The sequence below is a fragment of the Trichechus manatus genome, unplaced genomic scaffold (assembly GCF_000243295.1).
Source record: "Trichechus manatus latirostris isolate Lorelei unplaced genomic scaffold, TriManLat1.0 scaffold00034, whole genome shotgun sequence".
NCBI classification, from domain to species: domain Eukaryota; kingdom Metazoa; phylum Chordata; class Mammalia; order Sirenia; family Trichechidae; genus Trichechus; species Trichechus manatus.
The window spans coordinates 21067634-21084203 of NW_004443970.1; the positions used below are offsets into that span (position 1 = coordinate 21067634).

General features: G+C 42.6%; 1 protein-coding gene across 1 annotated transcript in view; it reads left to right on the forward strand.

The window, feature by feature from the left end:
• PROM1 (prominin 1) overlaps positions 1-15768 on the forward strand; it is a 124940-nt gene extending 109172 nt beyond the window's left edge. The window contains exons 19-26 of the mRNA XM_023730251.1: positions 238-318; positions 448-516; positions 1861-1953; positions 7673-7788; positions 8296-8319; positions 9105-9173; positions 13355-13394; positions 14460-15768. Of these exons, the coding sequence (XP_023586019.1) occupies positions 238-318; positions 448-516; positions 1861-1953; positions 7673-7788; positions 8296-8319; positions 9105-9173; positions 13355-13370 (468 nt within the window). The 3' untranslated portion in view covers positions 13371-13394; positions 14460-15768. The remainder of the gene's footprint in view (positions 1-237; positions 319-447; positions 517-1860; positions 1954-7672; positions 7789-8295; positions 8320-9104; positions 9174-13354; positions 13395-14459) is intronic.
• The last annotated feature ends 802 nt before the right edge of the window (positions 15769-16570 follow it).

Sequence of the window (16570 nt, forward strand, 5' to 3'; positions counted from 1 at the left end):
CTCTGCCCTCATCTCCCTCCCCTCTGCCCTCATCTCCCTCCCCTCTGCCCTCATCTCCCTCCCCTCTGCCCTCATCTCCCTCCCCTCTGCCCTCAGAGTGCCGGCCAGTTCTGTTGTCTCCCCAACTAGCAGGTGTTGGTTGGAGCTGAGTTAACAGTACTCACACCTGTATGCAAATGGTCTAATGAAATCCTTTGATTGCTCTGATACCTTACCACCCATTGCTGTGTTTTCCAGGAGAAACTGAACAAAATCATTCTCTCTTTGGATTCTGCTCAAAAATTCATCAGTAATAATGCTTCTTCTCTAATTGTGGAAGTAAGTTTTCTTTCTTTTTTTTTTTTTAAATAAATGTGTTAGGAAACAGATGTGTGAACCTAATGGCATGATTAAATCAGGGTTGCTGTTGTCGTTTTAATGGTTTACTAATGTTTGATTTCCTTCCAGGAAAGTAAGACATATGTGAATACCATAATAGGATACTTGGAACATTACATACAGTGGGTCAAAGACTCTGTAAGTAGTTTCTGTTTTATGAAGAGAAGGGAGGATATGGCTTAGCGTAGTCAACTTCAAGGATAAAATCAGGAAGAAATACAAATGAAATTCACCCTAATTTGGTAGGAGGCAAGTGAAAGGAACCCGGAGGGTGAAGGCCAAGATGGGAGATGCCATGAAACTTGGCACGGCTGTTGTCCTCCCAGGATGGCTTCGGACTACAGGCCCCCTCTCTTTGCTCCCTTTTCTCATATGGATTCTTGCCACACTTGAATGTCATCGTCTCCCCCAGTGAACCACAAGCTCCTGGGTACAGGGTCATTTGCGAGTGTAGTTTGTACACTCCTTGAGCTTCATGGAACCTGCTGCATTGTTGTGTCTCCTCAAATGTGTTGGAAGAGAAAGATGGGGGAACAGAGTGAAGTTTCCAATGATTTTATGGCAGCAAGTTAGTAGGGAGAGTTGTTGTTGTTGTGTGCTGTCAAGTAAATTCTGACTCATAGTGACCCTAGAGGACAGAGTAGAACTGCCCCATAGGGTTTCCACCTCATTAAAGGGCACACTGTCTTCTGTGTTTTAAAACAGGGCCAGCAGGAGTGACTGTTCTGTTATTGGAACAGAGCCATACCAACTTGTTTATATATTGTCTATGATTTCCTTTAAGGAGCTCTTGTGGGGCAGTGGTTAAAGCACTCGGCTGCTAATCTGGCGATTTGAACCCACCAGCCATTCCGAGGAAGAAAGCTGTGGCAGTCTGCTTCATAAGGATTATAGCCTTGGAAATCCTATGGAGCAGTTCTACTCTGTCCTATAGGGTCGTTATGAGTCAGAATCAACTCGATGGCAGTGGATGTTTTTTATGATTGCCTTTGCACTACAATGGCAGAATTGAGTCATTTTGGTAGATGGGTCTCAGTCTGCAAATCCTAAAATGGTTACTCTCTGGACCTTTACGAAAAGGGTCTGCCAATCCCTGTTCCAAAATGTACAATTATTGAGCAATTAACTCTCCCTTTTCTTCCCACCTCCTTGGTCAGATAATGAAGGAGTAAGACATTCAGACTGAGGCACAGTGCTGGACACATGCCCTTTTAATTCTCTCACAAATCCTTCAGGATGAGACTGACTGTTACAAGTAGCCAATGAGGAAACAGGCTGAGAGAATAAGGGCCTTGCTTGAAAGTACACAGCTTTGTACGTTGTAGAGCTCGTCCATAGAAATAAACCATGTGTGCCTCATGGTCTAGAAGACATAGAAATTCCTTTGGGGAAACAGGCCAGAGGTAAACGGCATGTGTAACTCTTGTGGGTTTTTGTGGCTGTGTCTCAGTTAAAGTGTGCTTGTGTTTCTTACTCCCATAGATCACTCACAAAATTGCAGCCTGCAAACCCGTGGCCACCGCTTTAGATTCTGCTGTTGACGTCTTTCTGTGTAGCTACATTGTGGACCCTTTGGTAAGAGTTTTATCTTTCAAAATAAGGAAGCACAGTCAATCCATCATCTTTGATTATATTTCTCCAGATTTCAGTACACACTATTAGTTTTCTGCATGGGTCTATCATGGTTTTAGATGAATGAGTTATGATACCTGTTGTTGCTGCTGTGTGCCATTGAGTCAATCTGACTCATAGTTCTCAGAGTAGGAAGACCCCCTAGGGTTTTCTAGCTGTAATCTTTACAGAAGCAGATCGTCAGGTCTTTTCTCCCACAGAGTCACTGGAGGGGGGTGGGGGGTTTGAACCACCAACCTTTCAGTTGGCTGCTGAGCACTTAACCATTGTGCCATCAGGGCTCTTGTTACTGATACCTAATAGACTAGAAAAGTCGAAGTCCTATTCGCATATCTTTGTTCTTTACTAGAATTATATTTACAGAAATCAGGAAACCTTCATGAAGAAAACTCCTATTTGTCCAGAATAATTAGAAAGGAGCAATCATTGGTGTACAGATTGTCAATATGCAAAAGGATTTTTAGTCCAGTTATATATACAACACCAAAGCTACACCAAACTTAATTTTTGATTTAAAAGCCTTTTGAGATGTAACACTTAGGATAAAACCATTGCCATCAAGTCAATTCTGACTCATGGAAACTCCGTGTTACAGAGTAGAACCGTGCTCCATAGGGTTTTCTTGGCTGTAATCTTATAGAAGCTGACCACTAGGCCTTTCTTCTGTGGTGCCACTAGGTGGGTTCGAACCATCACCCTTTAGGTTAGCAGCTGATTGCAAACTGCTTGTGCCACCAAGGGCCCTTGACAGCTGGGATGATAAGTTACAATTAATCACGTTTATTCCTCAGCCTCATTCATTCCTTGATAGACACTTACTTGCTCCGTGAGCCAATCCTCTCACTTCCCCTGCATAAAGTGCCTCCCTCAGTGGTTTCCAGTGGCTGTCATGATAAGGATCAGGATCCTTCTTAATAGAATATACTGGACACCATGGGATCAGGACCTGGCCCAGCCAGGCCTCATTTTATGCTATCTGCCCCCTTTTCTCCTGTACTCTCACCACACTTGTTTTCTCTCATTTCTTCAAATGCATCTCAATTCTCCTGCCTCAGGGCCTTTGCATATGCCATTTCCATTGCCTGGGCTGGTAACTGACACACTTTCTTTGTCTTTCTCTCTCATTCTTCTCCTCCCACCTGCACCCCACCTGGTTAACTTCACTAAGTCGTATAACAATGCTTGAGAACATAGATTCTGAATTCAAATTCCGCTTCTACCATCTTCTGAACTCTTTGACTTTGGACAAATTACTGAACTTTTCTGAGCGTCATCAGCCTAATGGGGTTGTTTTGACAGTTCAGTGAGAGATTGCGTGCAAAGCTCTTAATGATATTCACTGTTATAGTTAGCCATTGTTCAGTTTTCAGATCTTAGCTCAAACATATTATTTTTCCAGGAAACCTCTTCTGATTCTCCAGACTAGAATGGCTCCCTGTTCCACATTCCCATAGAACCCTACGCTTTTCCTTTAGAGAGGTTCCTGTAGTTTGAATTATGTATTTGTGTGGTACTGTGATTAAGATGAGTCTCTTCCCACTGGACTCTAAACATCACAAGCAAGGCCTGTCTCTTCACTGCTGTGTCCTTGTGGTCTGGTGTATTGCCTGGCACAGAGTATTGCTATTGAATGAATGAATGAAGGATCAGAGAGCTGTCTGTCTCAAGGTCTGTCTGTATCACTGTATCCATCCATCTCACTGCTCCATGTCCATATGTCCATCTGTCTGCTGGGTGGACTTGCACGCCCAACTGGGAGTGATCCCACCACTATCCCAGTCACCCAGAGTGCACTTGATTCCTGGCTGCTTCCCTTCTCTTCTAAATCCCTACCCTTTCATCCTGCTGCGTGTGGCCCCTGCTGCTGGCTTTAGTTGAGGCCTTCAAAATGGTAATTAGCCTCCTTGTGTCCAGGCTACACCACCCACCCCTATCCAGTCACATACCGAGCTACCAGATGCTGCTCCGCAAATAATCAGGCACCCAAGGCTGCTCAGGAAGGTGAATAGTCTGGAGCTTTATCAGTAGGTAGTTTAATATCGTAAAGGAAGAGTTCTGGGTGTTTACTTCACTTTTCTTTTGAGGCACCTTTGGGCAGACCTACTATTATGTTGCCCTTTTGGTTTTCTAACTCCAAGTCTTTGGACATTTCCTTATAATATTTTACTTTGTTTTCTCAAACTGGCCTTTGAAATCTTCTGTTCAGCTCTTTACTTCTTCATTTCTTCCATTCACTTTAGCTACTCCACATTCAAGAGCAAGTTTCAGAGTCTCTTCTGACATCCATTTTGTTTGCTTTCTTTCCTTCCTTTTTAATGACCTTTCGCTTTCTTTATGTATGATGTCCTTGATGTCATCCCACAACTCATCTGGTCTTTGGTCATTAGTGTTCAATGCGTCAAATCTGTTCTTGAGATGGTCTCCGTATTCAGGTGGGATATACTCAAGGTCACACGTTGTCACTCGTGGACTTATTTTAATTTTCTTCAGCTTCAACTTGAACTTGCACGTGAGCAATTGATAGTCTGTTCCACAGTCGGCCCCTGGCCTTGCTCTGACTGACGAGATTGAGCTTCTCCAGTGTCTCTTTCCACAGATGTAGCCGATTCAATTCCTGTGTGTGTTTCATCTGGCAAGGTCCACATGTATAGTCACTGTTACTGTTGTTGAAAAAAGGTATTTCCAATGAATAAGTTGTTGGTCTTGCAAAATTCTGTCATGCTGTAGATTTCATTTTACTTAGATCCACAATCAACTCCCATGGGAGCAATAGTCAAGAAATCAAATGACGTATTGCATTGGGCAAATCTGCTACAAAAGACCTCTTTCAAGTGTTAAAAAGCAAAGATGTCACTCTGAGGACTTAGGTGAACCTGGCCCAAGCCTTGGTGTCTTCAGTCACCTCATATGCATGTGAAAGCTGGACAATGAATAAGGAAGACCAAAGAAGAATTGATGCCTTTGAATTGTGGTATTGGTGAAGAATACTGAATATACCACGAACTGCCAGAAGAACGAACAAATCTGTCTTAGAAGTACAGCCAGAATGCTCATTAGAAGCAAGGATGGTGAGACTTTGCCTTATGTACTTTGAACATGATATCAGGAGGGACCAGTCCCTGGAGAAATTCATCATGCTTGATAAGGTAGAAGGTCAGCGAAAAAGAAGACCCTCCGTGAGATGGATTGACACAGTAGTTGCAACCATGGGCTCAAACATAGCAATGATTGTGAGGATGGCTCAGGACCAGGCAGTGTTTCATTCTGTTATTCATAGGGTCACTATGAGTTGGAAGTAACTCAATGGCACCTAACAACAACCACATTGTAATGTTTATTTTTATGTTTATGTTTCAGGTTGTCTAACGTGTTTCTTTATATCTTGCTTGTTCCTTAAAGGATTGATGCAGGTTCCATTAAAAGGGCACAGTTTTCCTAAGCTATAAAGCCTCCCAAAACAAGGTCAAAACCACTCAGATCTACTAATAAAAGAGTAGGGGTGGAAAGGAGAGCAGTTTTACTGGACATTCTGGGTTGAGAGGTGCCCCAGCCATTCAGCACTAAGCTTAGCCAGGAGCGAAGCAGAAAGGCAGTGGCAGAGCTATAAGGGCCTGGAAGGGGTCCTTACATCCAAGCTGCTTTTGCCTCGTAGTGGACTGGGGAGAGCCACTCTGGTGCTACTTACAGCATTATCCCAAGGCAGGGGCCACGCATAGAAACTCTGCAGGGGCCTGACAGGGTGTCGATTTACAAGGCCGGCCAAGGGTAGGACGCTGGGCAAAATGGATATTCGGACAGTGTGTGGTACCCACGAGGTCATACCGGTTGTAGGTTCTGATTGTTTTGCATCAGCGTCTGTTCTGATTGGCTGATAAGGTTAAATCATTTTGAATATCACGCCTGCAAAAATTAGTGGTGCAACCTGTGGCAAACTGAGGAGGAACACCTCTGTGAAAGAAGGAGCCACTACCCAGCTGCAGCTGACGGGTGCCTTGTGGGTACGAGGGCTCAGTGTTACGAGATCTTCCAGTTTTCAGGGAAAGAGGTCAATCTAGGTTTCTCGGTGAGATCTGATTTAGGAATGTTAGCAACTTAAAAAAAAAAAAAGCTTTAACATTGCTCTTTAGACAAAACATCGTTGCATTCTGTCTATGGCCTACCTCAGCGATTAATTAAAGTGAACAGTTGAAGTAAAGAAACATTTATTGAGACCTAGTGGGTACTAAGGAGCCCTGGTAGGACAGTGTTAAGTGCTCGGCTGCTAACCAGAAGGTCGGCAGTTCGAACGCACCAGCTGCTTTGCGGGAGAAAGATGTGACAGTCTGTTTCCATAAAGATTACAGTCTTGGAAATCCTATGGGGCAGTTCTGTTCTGTCCTATAAGATTGCTATGAGTCAGAACTGAATCGACGGCAACAGGTTTTGGTTTAGTATGTACTAAGGAGCCGTGGTTAAGTGATACAGCTACTAACCAAGAGGTCGGCAGTTCGAATCCGCCAGGCACTCCTTGGAAGCTCTATGAGGCAGTTCTACTCTGTCCTATAGGCTCGCTATAGCTCGGAATCAACTCAACGGCAACAGGGTAAGGAGCCCTGGTGGTGTAGTGGTTAAGTGCTCAGCTGCTAACTGAAAGGTCAGCTATTCGAACCCACCCAGTGGCTCTGCAGGAGAAAAGAGGTGGCAGTCTCCCTCTGTAAAGATTACAGCCTAGAAAACCCTATGGGGAGGTTCTGCTCTGTCCTATAGGGTCACTATGAGTTGGAATTGACTGGATGGTACACAACAACAACAGTATGTACTAAGCATTGCTTCTGTATTCTTTACATGGTAAGGTTATGAGATAATGATACCGTTGTCCCCACTGTTAAGGTGCAGAAACAAAGCCAGAAAGGTTAATCAGTCATCTTATGTCAAACAGCTCATAAAAAGGATTTGAACTTGGCCTGCTGACCATGCATGTTCTAATGGTTGGCCTGTCGGGGCAGCAAAGGGAGTCCATAGAGTGAAGTGGTAAGAAGTGGACTTTGGAGTGCCTTAGGTTCAAATCCTGGCTCTACCACTGGTTTTGTTCTTCATTTGTAAAATAAACATGATAATAAGGGCTGGTGTAATGGTTAAAGTACTCAGTTGCTAATGGAATGGTTGGTCGTTGGAGTCCCCCCCAGAAGCATGGCTGCTAACCAAAAGGCTGGCAGTTCAAATTCACCAGCCGCTCCTGGGAAACCCTATGGGGCAGTTCCACTCTGTCCTATAAGGTTACCAGGAGTTGGAATCGACTCCAAGGCAACAGTTTGGTTTGGTTTTTTTTTAAACCCTCCTCAGAAGAAAGAAAATCACCTAGAGGTGTCTACTTCTGCATATCAGCCATTGAAAGCCCTGTGGAGCGCAGTTCTACTCTGACACACATGGGGTCACCATGCGTCGGAGTTGACTCAACAGCAATTGATTGGACTCAAGGTTTTTAGAAAGATTAAATGAGTTACAATAACATTAAGCACTTCACACAGTGGCTGGCTGATAGTAAGCTCACAAATGACTTTAAAAGAACAAAATTAGAACTCGAAAAAAAAACTGCAAAAAAGATGTTTTTTCCTCAATCTGTTGTTTTCCTTTTTTCCATCCTCAAGCGTTTAATCATCTGTTTGCTTTGTTTTTTTCCTAGAATTTGTTTTGGTTTGGCATAGGAAAAGCTACACTGTTTCTCCTTCCGGCTATAATCTTTGCTGTCAAGCTGGCCAAGTACTACCGTCGAATGGATTCGGAAGATGTGTATGATGAGTAAGTATGAGAGTTTCCACGGAGGCTGGGGGGTCACGTCCTAAGTGGGGCTGTTTTCGAAGAGCTGCCGAAGGTAAGATCTGATGACATTGTACTTGACTTTTCTAAGGTAGCAGGTCATCCCTGCGCAGGGGTTTTGTTTGTACAGACTTTCTCATGCTTGTTTGAATTGCTTTTTTTCTTTTTGCTTAATCTTCTCAGCTTCCTTAACCGGCCTTTTTCTTTCTCGTTTACAGTTGCTCAGTCTCGGGGACCTGGCATTTTACTTTATGATAACTGTTTTTACTGATTTTCATTTTGGCTCTGTGGTCTGCCCTTCCCTCTGTATCCGGCAAACGTGGTGCTTCGTTTTCATTTCACTCCTTCCTCCTCAACATGTCTCTCCCTTGGGTTTGCATCCCCGTCAAGCATCGCTATTACAGTAAAAAGAATGGATGTAGCGTCAAGCTTTTCTAGAGATTAAAAAATAATAATAATAATCCTATCTCCCTTTTTTGTATTTTATAGTGTTGAATTTGTATCCATGAACAAGTAAGCCTTTTTTTTTTTTTTAAACCGTATTCCTAAGATGGGCTGGGGAGGTTTTTATTACTAGATGATGGACTTTTTAAGCTAAGTTAATAACTTAAAATTATCTAATAGCAATAGCTATCTCCAGAAACAAATTCTGAAGCCCCTTAAAAAGAGTGGTGGCACATAGAAGCTGCTCCAGAAATACTTGTTGAGTTAATAAAAACATTTTATATGTTAAATTAATATACTTTATTATGTGATGGAGCCCTGGTGGTGCAGTGGTTAAGAGCTCAGCTGCTAACCAAAAGGTCAGCAGTTCGAATCCACCAGCTGCTCCTTGGAAACCCTATGGGTTTATTGTCTGATAGGCTTTTTAAGTTAATAGTATCTCAAAGGAAACTTGTTGAATTAATAAAAAAATTATATGTTAAATTAAAATATATTATTATATAGTGGACTTTTTACATTAATAACATCTTAAAATTATCTAATAGCAATAGAAATGTCCAGATAAAAATAAATTCTGAAGACTCTCTAAAAACGAGGGCTGACACATAGAAGCTGCTCAAGAAATACTTGTTGAATTAATAAAAATGTATATATATGTTAAATTAATCTACAAAGTAGTTAAGTACTTGGTTTTTAAGTAGGCCACAATGTAAATATACCCTTTTAAGGTCTTTGTAGATTTAACAACCTGCCACATACTTTTCATGACCATGACATTGTCTTTGTAATCTGTGACGTAAATACTTCATCATAGAGATAACACAGTCTTTCTGGTGTATTTATTTTTGTTGCAGTATGGAAAATGTTAATAACAGTTATCATAAAGATCATTTATATGGTATTCACAATCCTGTTATGACAAGGTAAAGCCAAAGTCTAAAAGTGCATGCCTTTCCTGTGTCAAACGGCTGGGTCTTCTGCTAATCAGTCACTGGATTTTCTGCATGCCATTAATGCTTTTCACTTTTCCCTGCATGATGCCCCATGAATGATTATTCTTCAATCAACCCTACATAGCATTCAATTATGTCATATGTTTAAATGGTCAATGGATTTCTTAATAACAAAATTGCTCAGTAACTAAAATTTGATGTCATCTTAAAATGCTCTGTATGCCTGTAGATCATTAAGGATTAAATGCATGCCACCTTTCATTTAGCATTCTCCCCCCAGATCAACTCTTGAATGGTTATAGTCTGCAAAAACCCTTCCTCCTTCCTGCCTTTTCTTTCTTTCTTTCTTTCCTTCCAATAAATTAACTTAAGCAACCAAATTTAGAGCCCCAACCCCTACTCCAAAATCTTTATGAATTTATGTCCTCTATAAGGTTACCTGGTGGCGTAGTGGTTAAGAGCTACGGCTGCTAACCAAAAGATTGGCAGTTTGAATCCACCAGGAGCCCCTTGGAGACTGTATGGGGCAGTTCTACTCTGTCCTGTAAGGTCGCTATGAGTCAGAATCAACTTGACAGCAATGGGTAGCCCTTTATAGAAAAAGTCTGTTAAACCCGTTATAAAAGATGAGTACCATATATATGTAGGTACTATTAGGGCTATAGAAGTTTACTGATTACTCCTTCCTTTTGCCCTCGAAAGAACAACGGGTTTTGGTTTAGTGTTAAGAAGCTTGTGCGGGTGTGGATAGTTACCAGGTAACTCTGAGCATTACCTGCCAGGAGTCCTCCCCTGAAGCTGAACTACAAATTCAGACCCACAAGTCCACCAGGGAGAGGTCTACTCAGAAGGGGTGGAGCCAGGAATCAGCAGCAGGAGCTCTTTTCAGGGCAGCTAGTGTTCTTTGATCCCCTGACATGACATCTCAAGTGCGAAGAAGTGAATCTAACATTGGAGGGAGGGGGATCCACCTTGTTTTAGAAGCCCCGTGCCGTACATGAGAGACAGTAACTCTTGTGGCCACTCCAAAGGCAGTGCTTCAGGGTCCCCACAAGGGATGCACCCAGTTAAAAGAGTATCCACATTCAGAGAGGCCCAAAGCTCAGCTTCCCACCGGATGTTTGCTACCTCCCAGTCCACCTGGAACTTACCTGTCCAGGGCCATCTTGATCTTAAGCAATGTTGCTTAGTAACACAGCTGTTATGCCCCCTCAGTGAGGTTTCAGAGGAACAGAACTGGAGAGCTATCAAAATTTGTCCTTTCAGAGGATAAAGGCTTTACCCAGCTTATAAGTTCAGCATTCTAAAAACTTAAGAACTTTTGATTTTTATGTGATGTTTAGGGAGTGGGAAATGGTGATTAAAAAAAAATAGCTACAATAAAGTTGCAAGATGAATAATAAGATGCATTTGCATAGATGGTGAGGGTGAAATGAGGTTACAATGGTAAAATATTTACCCTTTTATCACTGTAAGTTCTTACTTAAGGGCTTGTTGCTGATGATAATAACAATGATTATGTTGTTTTCTTGTCATGGTTTTTACCTGGACATTTCTGATGGACCCACAGGTGATTCAGAAGATGAATGTGAGGAGCCCTGGTGGCGCAGTGGTTAAGCATCAGCTGCTAACCAAAAGATCGGCAGTTCGAACCCACCCACCACCCACTCCCTGGAAACCCTAGGGGCATTCTACTCTGTCCTATAGGGTCACTATGAGCTGGAATTGACTTGATGGCAACGGAATTTTTTTGGTTAATCTGTTAGCAGGAGTCCCTGGGTGGTGCAAATAGTTAACATGCTTGGTGGCTAACTGAAAGGCCGGAGGTTTGAGTCCACCCAGAGGCATCTCAGAAGGAAGACCTGGCAATCTACTTCTGAAAAATCAGCCATTGCAAACCCTATGTAGCACACTTCTACTCTGACACACATAGGGTCGCCATGAGTCAACTCAGCAACAGCTGGTTTTAATCCGTTAGCAGAATCATCTCCACTCAGCCTCAAGTCATTTACACCAGCTGGTCTATAGATGCTATCAAAGGCACCCACTTCTATACAAAATAAGCCTGAATACTTGCCTTTACACATTTTCCCCGATGTTTAAGGTGTTTGAGGTTGCAGGTGTTAGGGGGCCATGCCCTTTCTTCTTCAGCAAGGGCTGCAGTGCTTCCATGGCAATGAGGTCCCACCTCCTGTGCGGCCTCCAGTCTGATGGCCCAGGTTGCTCAGAGCTCTGTGTGAGAGAGAGCTGGAGACTGAACCCAAACCAAGCCAATGAGTGGGGCGATCAGCATGTGCCGTCTGCTCTGGCGAGAGGGGTGTCATGGGTATCATGCACTGGGCTCCTTTATTTAACTGTGCTGGGCCCCTAGAAGTTGTAGTTCAGATCCCAGGTCCTCATGATCTGAAGAAATATGTTTTCCAGAGATGGCCTTATCCGAGGGCCTGCTGTTCCCTCCACATCAGGAGCTCCCAGGATTATTTTTAGTCACTTGAATTGGTTTGTTTTGCTTCTTCTGGGATCCCCAGAGCAATCTTTTCTGGGACGTGGTGGTGCATACTGCCAGGTGGTCCCACAGAAGAGGCATGGCTGGGTGGGGGGAGAAGAACCAGCTAGTGCCCCCAGTGTTCAGATGTCTCTCTGCATGAGAAGGTGCATGCCAACGTGAGCCATGTTGTGTGAGCTGCAGGAATCCCAACCCACCAGGCCCCTTTGTTCCTTAGAAACGATCGCCAGAGCCTGCAACCAAAACACCAGTTGCCAATGAGCTGATCCCAACTTATGGCAAGCCCGCTTGTCAGAGTAGAGCTGTGCTCTGTAGGGTTTTCAGTGGCTAATTCTTCAGAAGTAGATCGCCAGGCCTTTTTTCTGAGATGCCTCTGAGTGCAGTTGAACCTCCAACCTTTCCGTTAGTAATCGAGTGCTTAGCTATTGGCGCCACCCAAGGACTCCACCAAAGCCTGCAGGCCTTCATAATGCTCAGTCTCAGAGCAGAGTGCTGTGGATAGCAGGGCGAGACTGAGCTAGCCCAATTTGGCAGGCCCTTTCCCACTGAACCTCCGAGCCCCATCCATAAAGAACTTGTTCCATTCTTGAGAGCATAAATTAAGAGTACAAAACAAGAAGAGGCACGGAGGCCAAGCATGTCCAGTTTCCAAAGTAAAACCCTTTGGGACCTAGGGAGGAGCGCCTTGCCCTGTAGACACTCTGAGATTATCGAGGACACTTCCTCCCCCCAAACCTCCTGTGGTTCTCAAGAGCACTGCAGCTAGGCAGGCGGGGGGACCAGGGCCATTTCAAGGCTCAGAGACCTCGTGATTTGCCCAGAATCACAGTTGGGGAGGGAAGGAACCAGAGTCCAAGCTCACAACTGCAAACCTTCCAGGCGGAGTTCATGAGTCTTGTCCTTGCATAGACCTTTCCAGGGGCGTATTAACCAGTGGACGCAGTATGCAGCAGTTTGTATTGAGCAAGGTCTGCACGGGCTTAATTGTATTTACTTGCTAATCTGTGGTGAGCAAATTCATACGGATTTCACATCTTTGACGGGAATGGGGGACAGGTGAAATTGTGCACTGCAGATTGCTGGGAAGACACAATTGGGCCTGTGCGTACCTTGCTTACCGGGTAATCCAGCCCTGGACTCAAGGCCATGATCGTGGAATAATTTCAGAGGAGGTAGGGCTACTGTTGTTAATCCAGAGAGCCGTTTAGAGGAAATGCACATCTTTTGGCCTCACGCCAGTAGATGGCATTGTAACACGGGTCCTGCAGAACTTCAGGTTGCTTATGGCCTCCTCCCCAGGCCAACTTCCAAAAGCCGAGCGGACCCTTGTGGTCTAGTTTCTGCTAGTTTCCTGTCCTCTGCACATCTTAGCGACCCTCACCACCCTTAGCCTTGAATTACGAATATTCACATCTCTGCTTTTTATAGTTTGTTGCTATATATCCTTTCCTTAAAAGCAAAAGAAATGAAAGCTAGATGAATACAACCTTCTATTTATTGGAAGTAGTCCCCCTGATGAGCTTTCTGAGGCTTGGTCTATATTAATTACCTGTCTGCTTCTCAGCACAGCGGTTACAAAAATCACTCCGTGGCTTTGCCTCAGAGGCTTATATTTCTGTTTTCTTTATTTTTTATTTTTTTTCAGCACTATGGAACATTGATAGCTGATATTGAAATTGCTTAAGGTAAGTTAGATGCTTTTATATAAGAGAATTTCTAGAACTAACAGAATAGTTTTTAGAACACTAAAATACAACTGACATAGCTGAATTCTATATTAAGTGGAAAATCTAGGTCAATGTATAATATATATAGCAAAATCCAAACCAAACCCGTTGCCATCAGGTCGATTCCGACTCATAGTGGCCCTATCGCACAGGGTAGAACTGCCCCATAGAGTTTCCAAGGAGCGCCTGGTGGATTTGAACTGCCGACCTTTTGGTTAGCAGCCGTTGCACTTAACCAGTACGCCACCAGGGTTTCCATAATATATATAGTGTGGTTTTATATATATATATATATATATATATATGCTTGGTAAAGTAGAGGGTCATCAAAAAAGAGGAAGACCCTCGAGGAGATGGGTTGACACAGTGGCTACAATCATGGGCTCAAGCATAACGATGATTGTGAGGATGGCGCAGGACCAGGCAGTGTTTTGTTCTATTGTGCATAGCATTGCTATGAGTTGGAATCACCTTGAAGCCACCTAACAACAACAATAATATATATGTAATGACTTTTTGTAGATAAATGGATATATATATATACGCACTAAATATAGTGTGAATATATATATATGCTAAATATATATACATTTAGTGCATATATATAGTGTTGGTGTGTATGCATATATACACACGCTAAACGTAGTGTGTATATCTATATGTGTGAATACATACACACACATACACATATACTATGGCAAAATATAAGCTCTGAAAACCAATTATGTGCCTTGATTATTAAAAATTTGAAAGTTTTTATACATTTGTATATTAAATTTTTGTCCCAAACATACTTATAGTAAGTGATCATAGAAAACAGTATTTCAGAAACTAAAATTAAAATGAGATAACTCAAGTGAGGCTGAGCCAAGAAACTTGCCTCTTGAACAAAATCTGTCTTTTCCATAGTTGTTGGCTCCTGGAGTAGACCATTTTAGGATCCTGCATTCTGGGTTTTCTCTCTAATAATTGCTTTAATCATTCAAAGCCAGTTTCTGAAATTTTGTGTGACCTTCCTTTTAGCATCAGGACACTCAAAGTGGAAAGATCACAGACTTCTGGTAGTTTCTGGGCCGACAATCACTTTCCAAATCCTGGAGGACTTCTGGTGGCTGACCCAGCATCTCAGACGGGCACAAGCAGACCCCTTTGGGAATGATGCCGCTCACCTCTGGGTAGTGCTTCCTTAGGAATTAACACACGTACACCAGCAGCACTTGTGTCCATCACTGGTCAAGGAAAGTTCCACCACCACCCCTGCGCCCCACCCTGGTTCTTTGTGTTACTTTTGTGTTTTTTTTTTTTTTTAAACTTTTTTACACTGGGTTTCTATTCTGAAACTACAACACATGGTGTATTCCCTTTGATACATTTCTGCATCAAACAGCTATTCAAACGTCATGGCTCAATTTTTAACATACTGTCATCTGACGAGTCGACACCACAGATACAGGAAAGATGCGTTTTGTGTATGTAAATTTTGTATTTCTTCTGTTAGCACACACGGCCAGAGTGTTTTAAACCAATGAGTATTGATGATTTACTTCCTAAGTGGATTTATTACCAGGTCAGTGTTGACTTATTGCTGCTGTTGAAAATGATCTATTTTTACTAAAAGAAGTGTGAAAACCACAGCAAATCCTTTCTCTCCAATGATTTACTTTTTCAATAACTTGTCATGTTCAGTTTGGAAATAGAATGCAAAGCCAGTCACAGAGAGACCTGCTTAATTCTGTCTAGCAAATTAAAAACACACACACACAGAGATCCTGAAAGAAGGAAATGCGGTTCATTAGAAACTCGTCGTTATTTTAACAGATGCCAATTACAGTGTATGCTTAAGGTAATTTCCTGATTTATAAGCCTAACCATTAATTGGAGTGCTGCTGGATAATTTGATAACAAGTGTTGCTGGGGATTTTAAAATGAAAAAGGAGAAGATTCTGCCAGGATTCTTAGATCTGAAATCTAACATAAATGAAACCTTTGAACTTGGTCCTTAAAAACATGTGAAAGCACAAAATAAATACCCATTTACTTTGAGATTTTTCTGTTAGCTTTGCCATTATCAGAAGCGATCAGAATGAAAAACTCATTGAATAAAATATCATTTATGTAATGAATTTTAAAAAGTAGATGTTTCACCAGATCTTTTCATGTGCAGATTACAGTTCTGATTTATTGCAATAAAAAGGAACTTGAAAAGCATGGTCTATCTGTTACTTCCTTCGTAGACCCAGAGATTGTCAAATTTCAGATGATGAAATTTGGGTTTACTTTATATGTTTATTCTATATCCCCATCGTAAGGTGCCATATACAGAGTCCCTGGGTGGTGCAGATGGTTAACATGCTTGGCTTAATTTAAAGGCTTGAGGTTCGTGTCCACCCAGAGGTGCCTGGGAAGAAAGTCCTGGTGATCTGCTACCAAAAAATCAGCCACTGAAAACCCTATGGAACAGAGTTCTAGTCTGACACACATGGGGTCACTATGAGTTGGAATCTACTCAACAGCAACTGGTTTTTTAATATGGAAGTAATAACAAGATTACAATCAACATCCTTTCTCAAAAAAGGCTTTTGACTCAATCTGATTCATTCTGTCCAAAAAAAGCCTCAAACTTCACTTTTTAGGGTCTGAAGTCACCATTGCTTAGAGAATGATCCAAGTGGCTTGGCCAATATACACACTTCAATCCCTATAACAGGCAAACTTTAATGTACTCTTAAATGTATGTCAGGAGCCCTGGTGGTGCAGTGGTTAAGCGCTAGGCTGCTAACCGAAATGTTGGCAGTTCTAACCCACCAGACACTCCACGGGAGAAAGATGGGGCAGTTTGCTTCCATAAAGATTGTTGTTGTTAGGTGCTGTTGAGCTGGTTCCGATTCATAGCGACCCCTGTGTACAACAGAACGAAACACTATCTGGTCCTGCATCATCCTCACTATCATTGCTATGTTTGAACCCTTCATTACAGCCACTGTGTCAGTCCATCTCGTTGAGGGTCTTCCTCTCTTTCTCTGACTCTACTTTACCAAGCATGGCATCCTTCTCCAGGGACTGGTCTCTACTGATAACGTGTCCAAAGTACGTGAGATGAAGTCTTGCCATCCTTGCCTCTAAGGAGCGTTCTG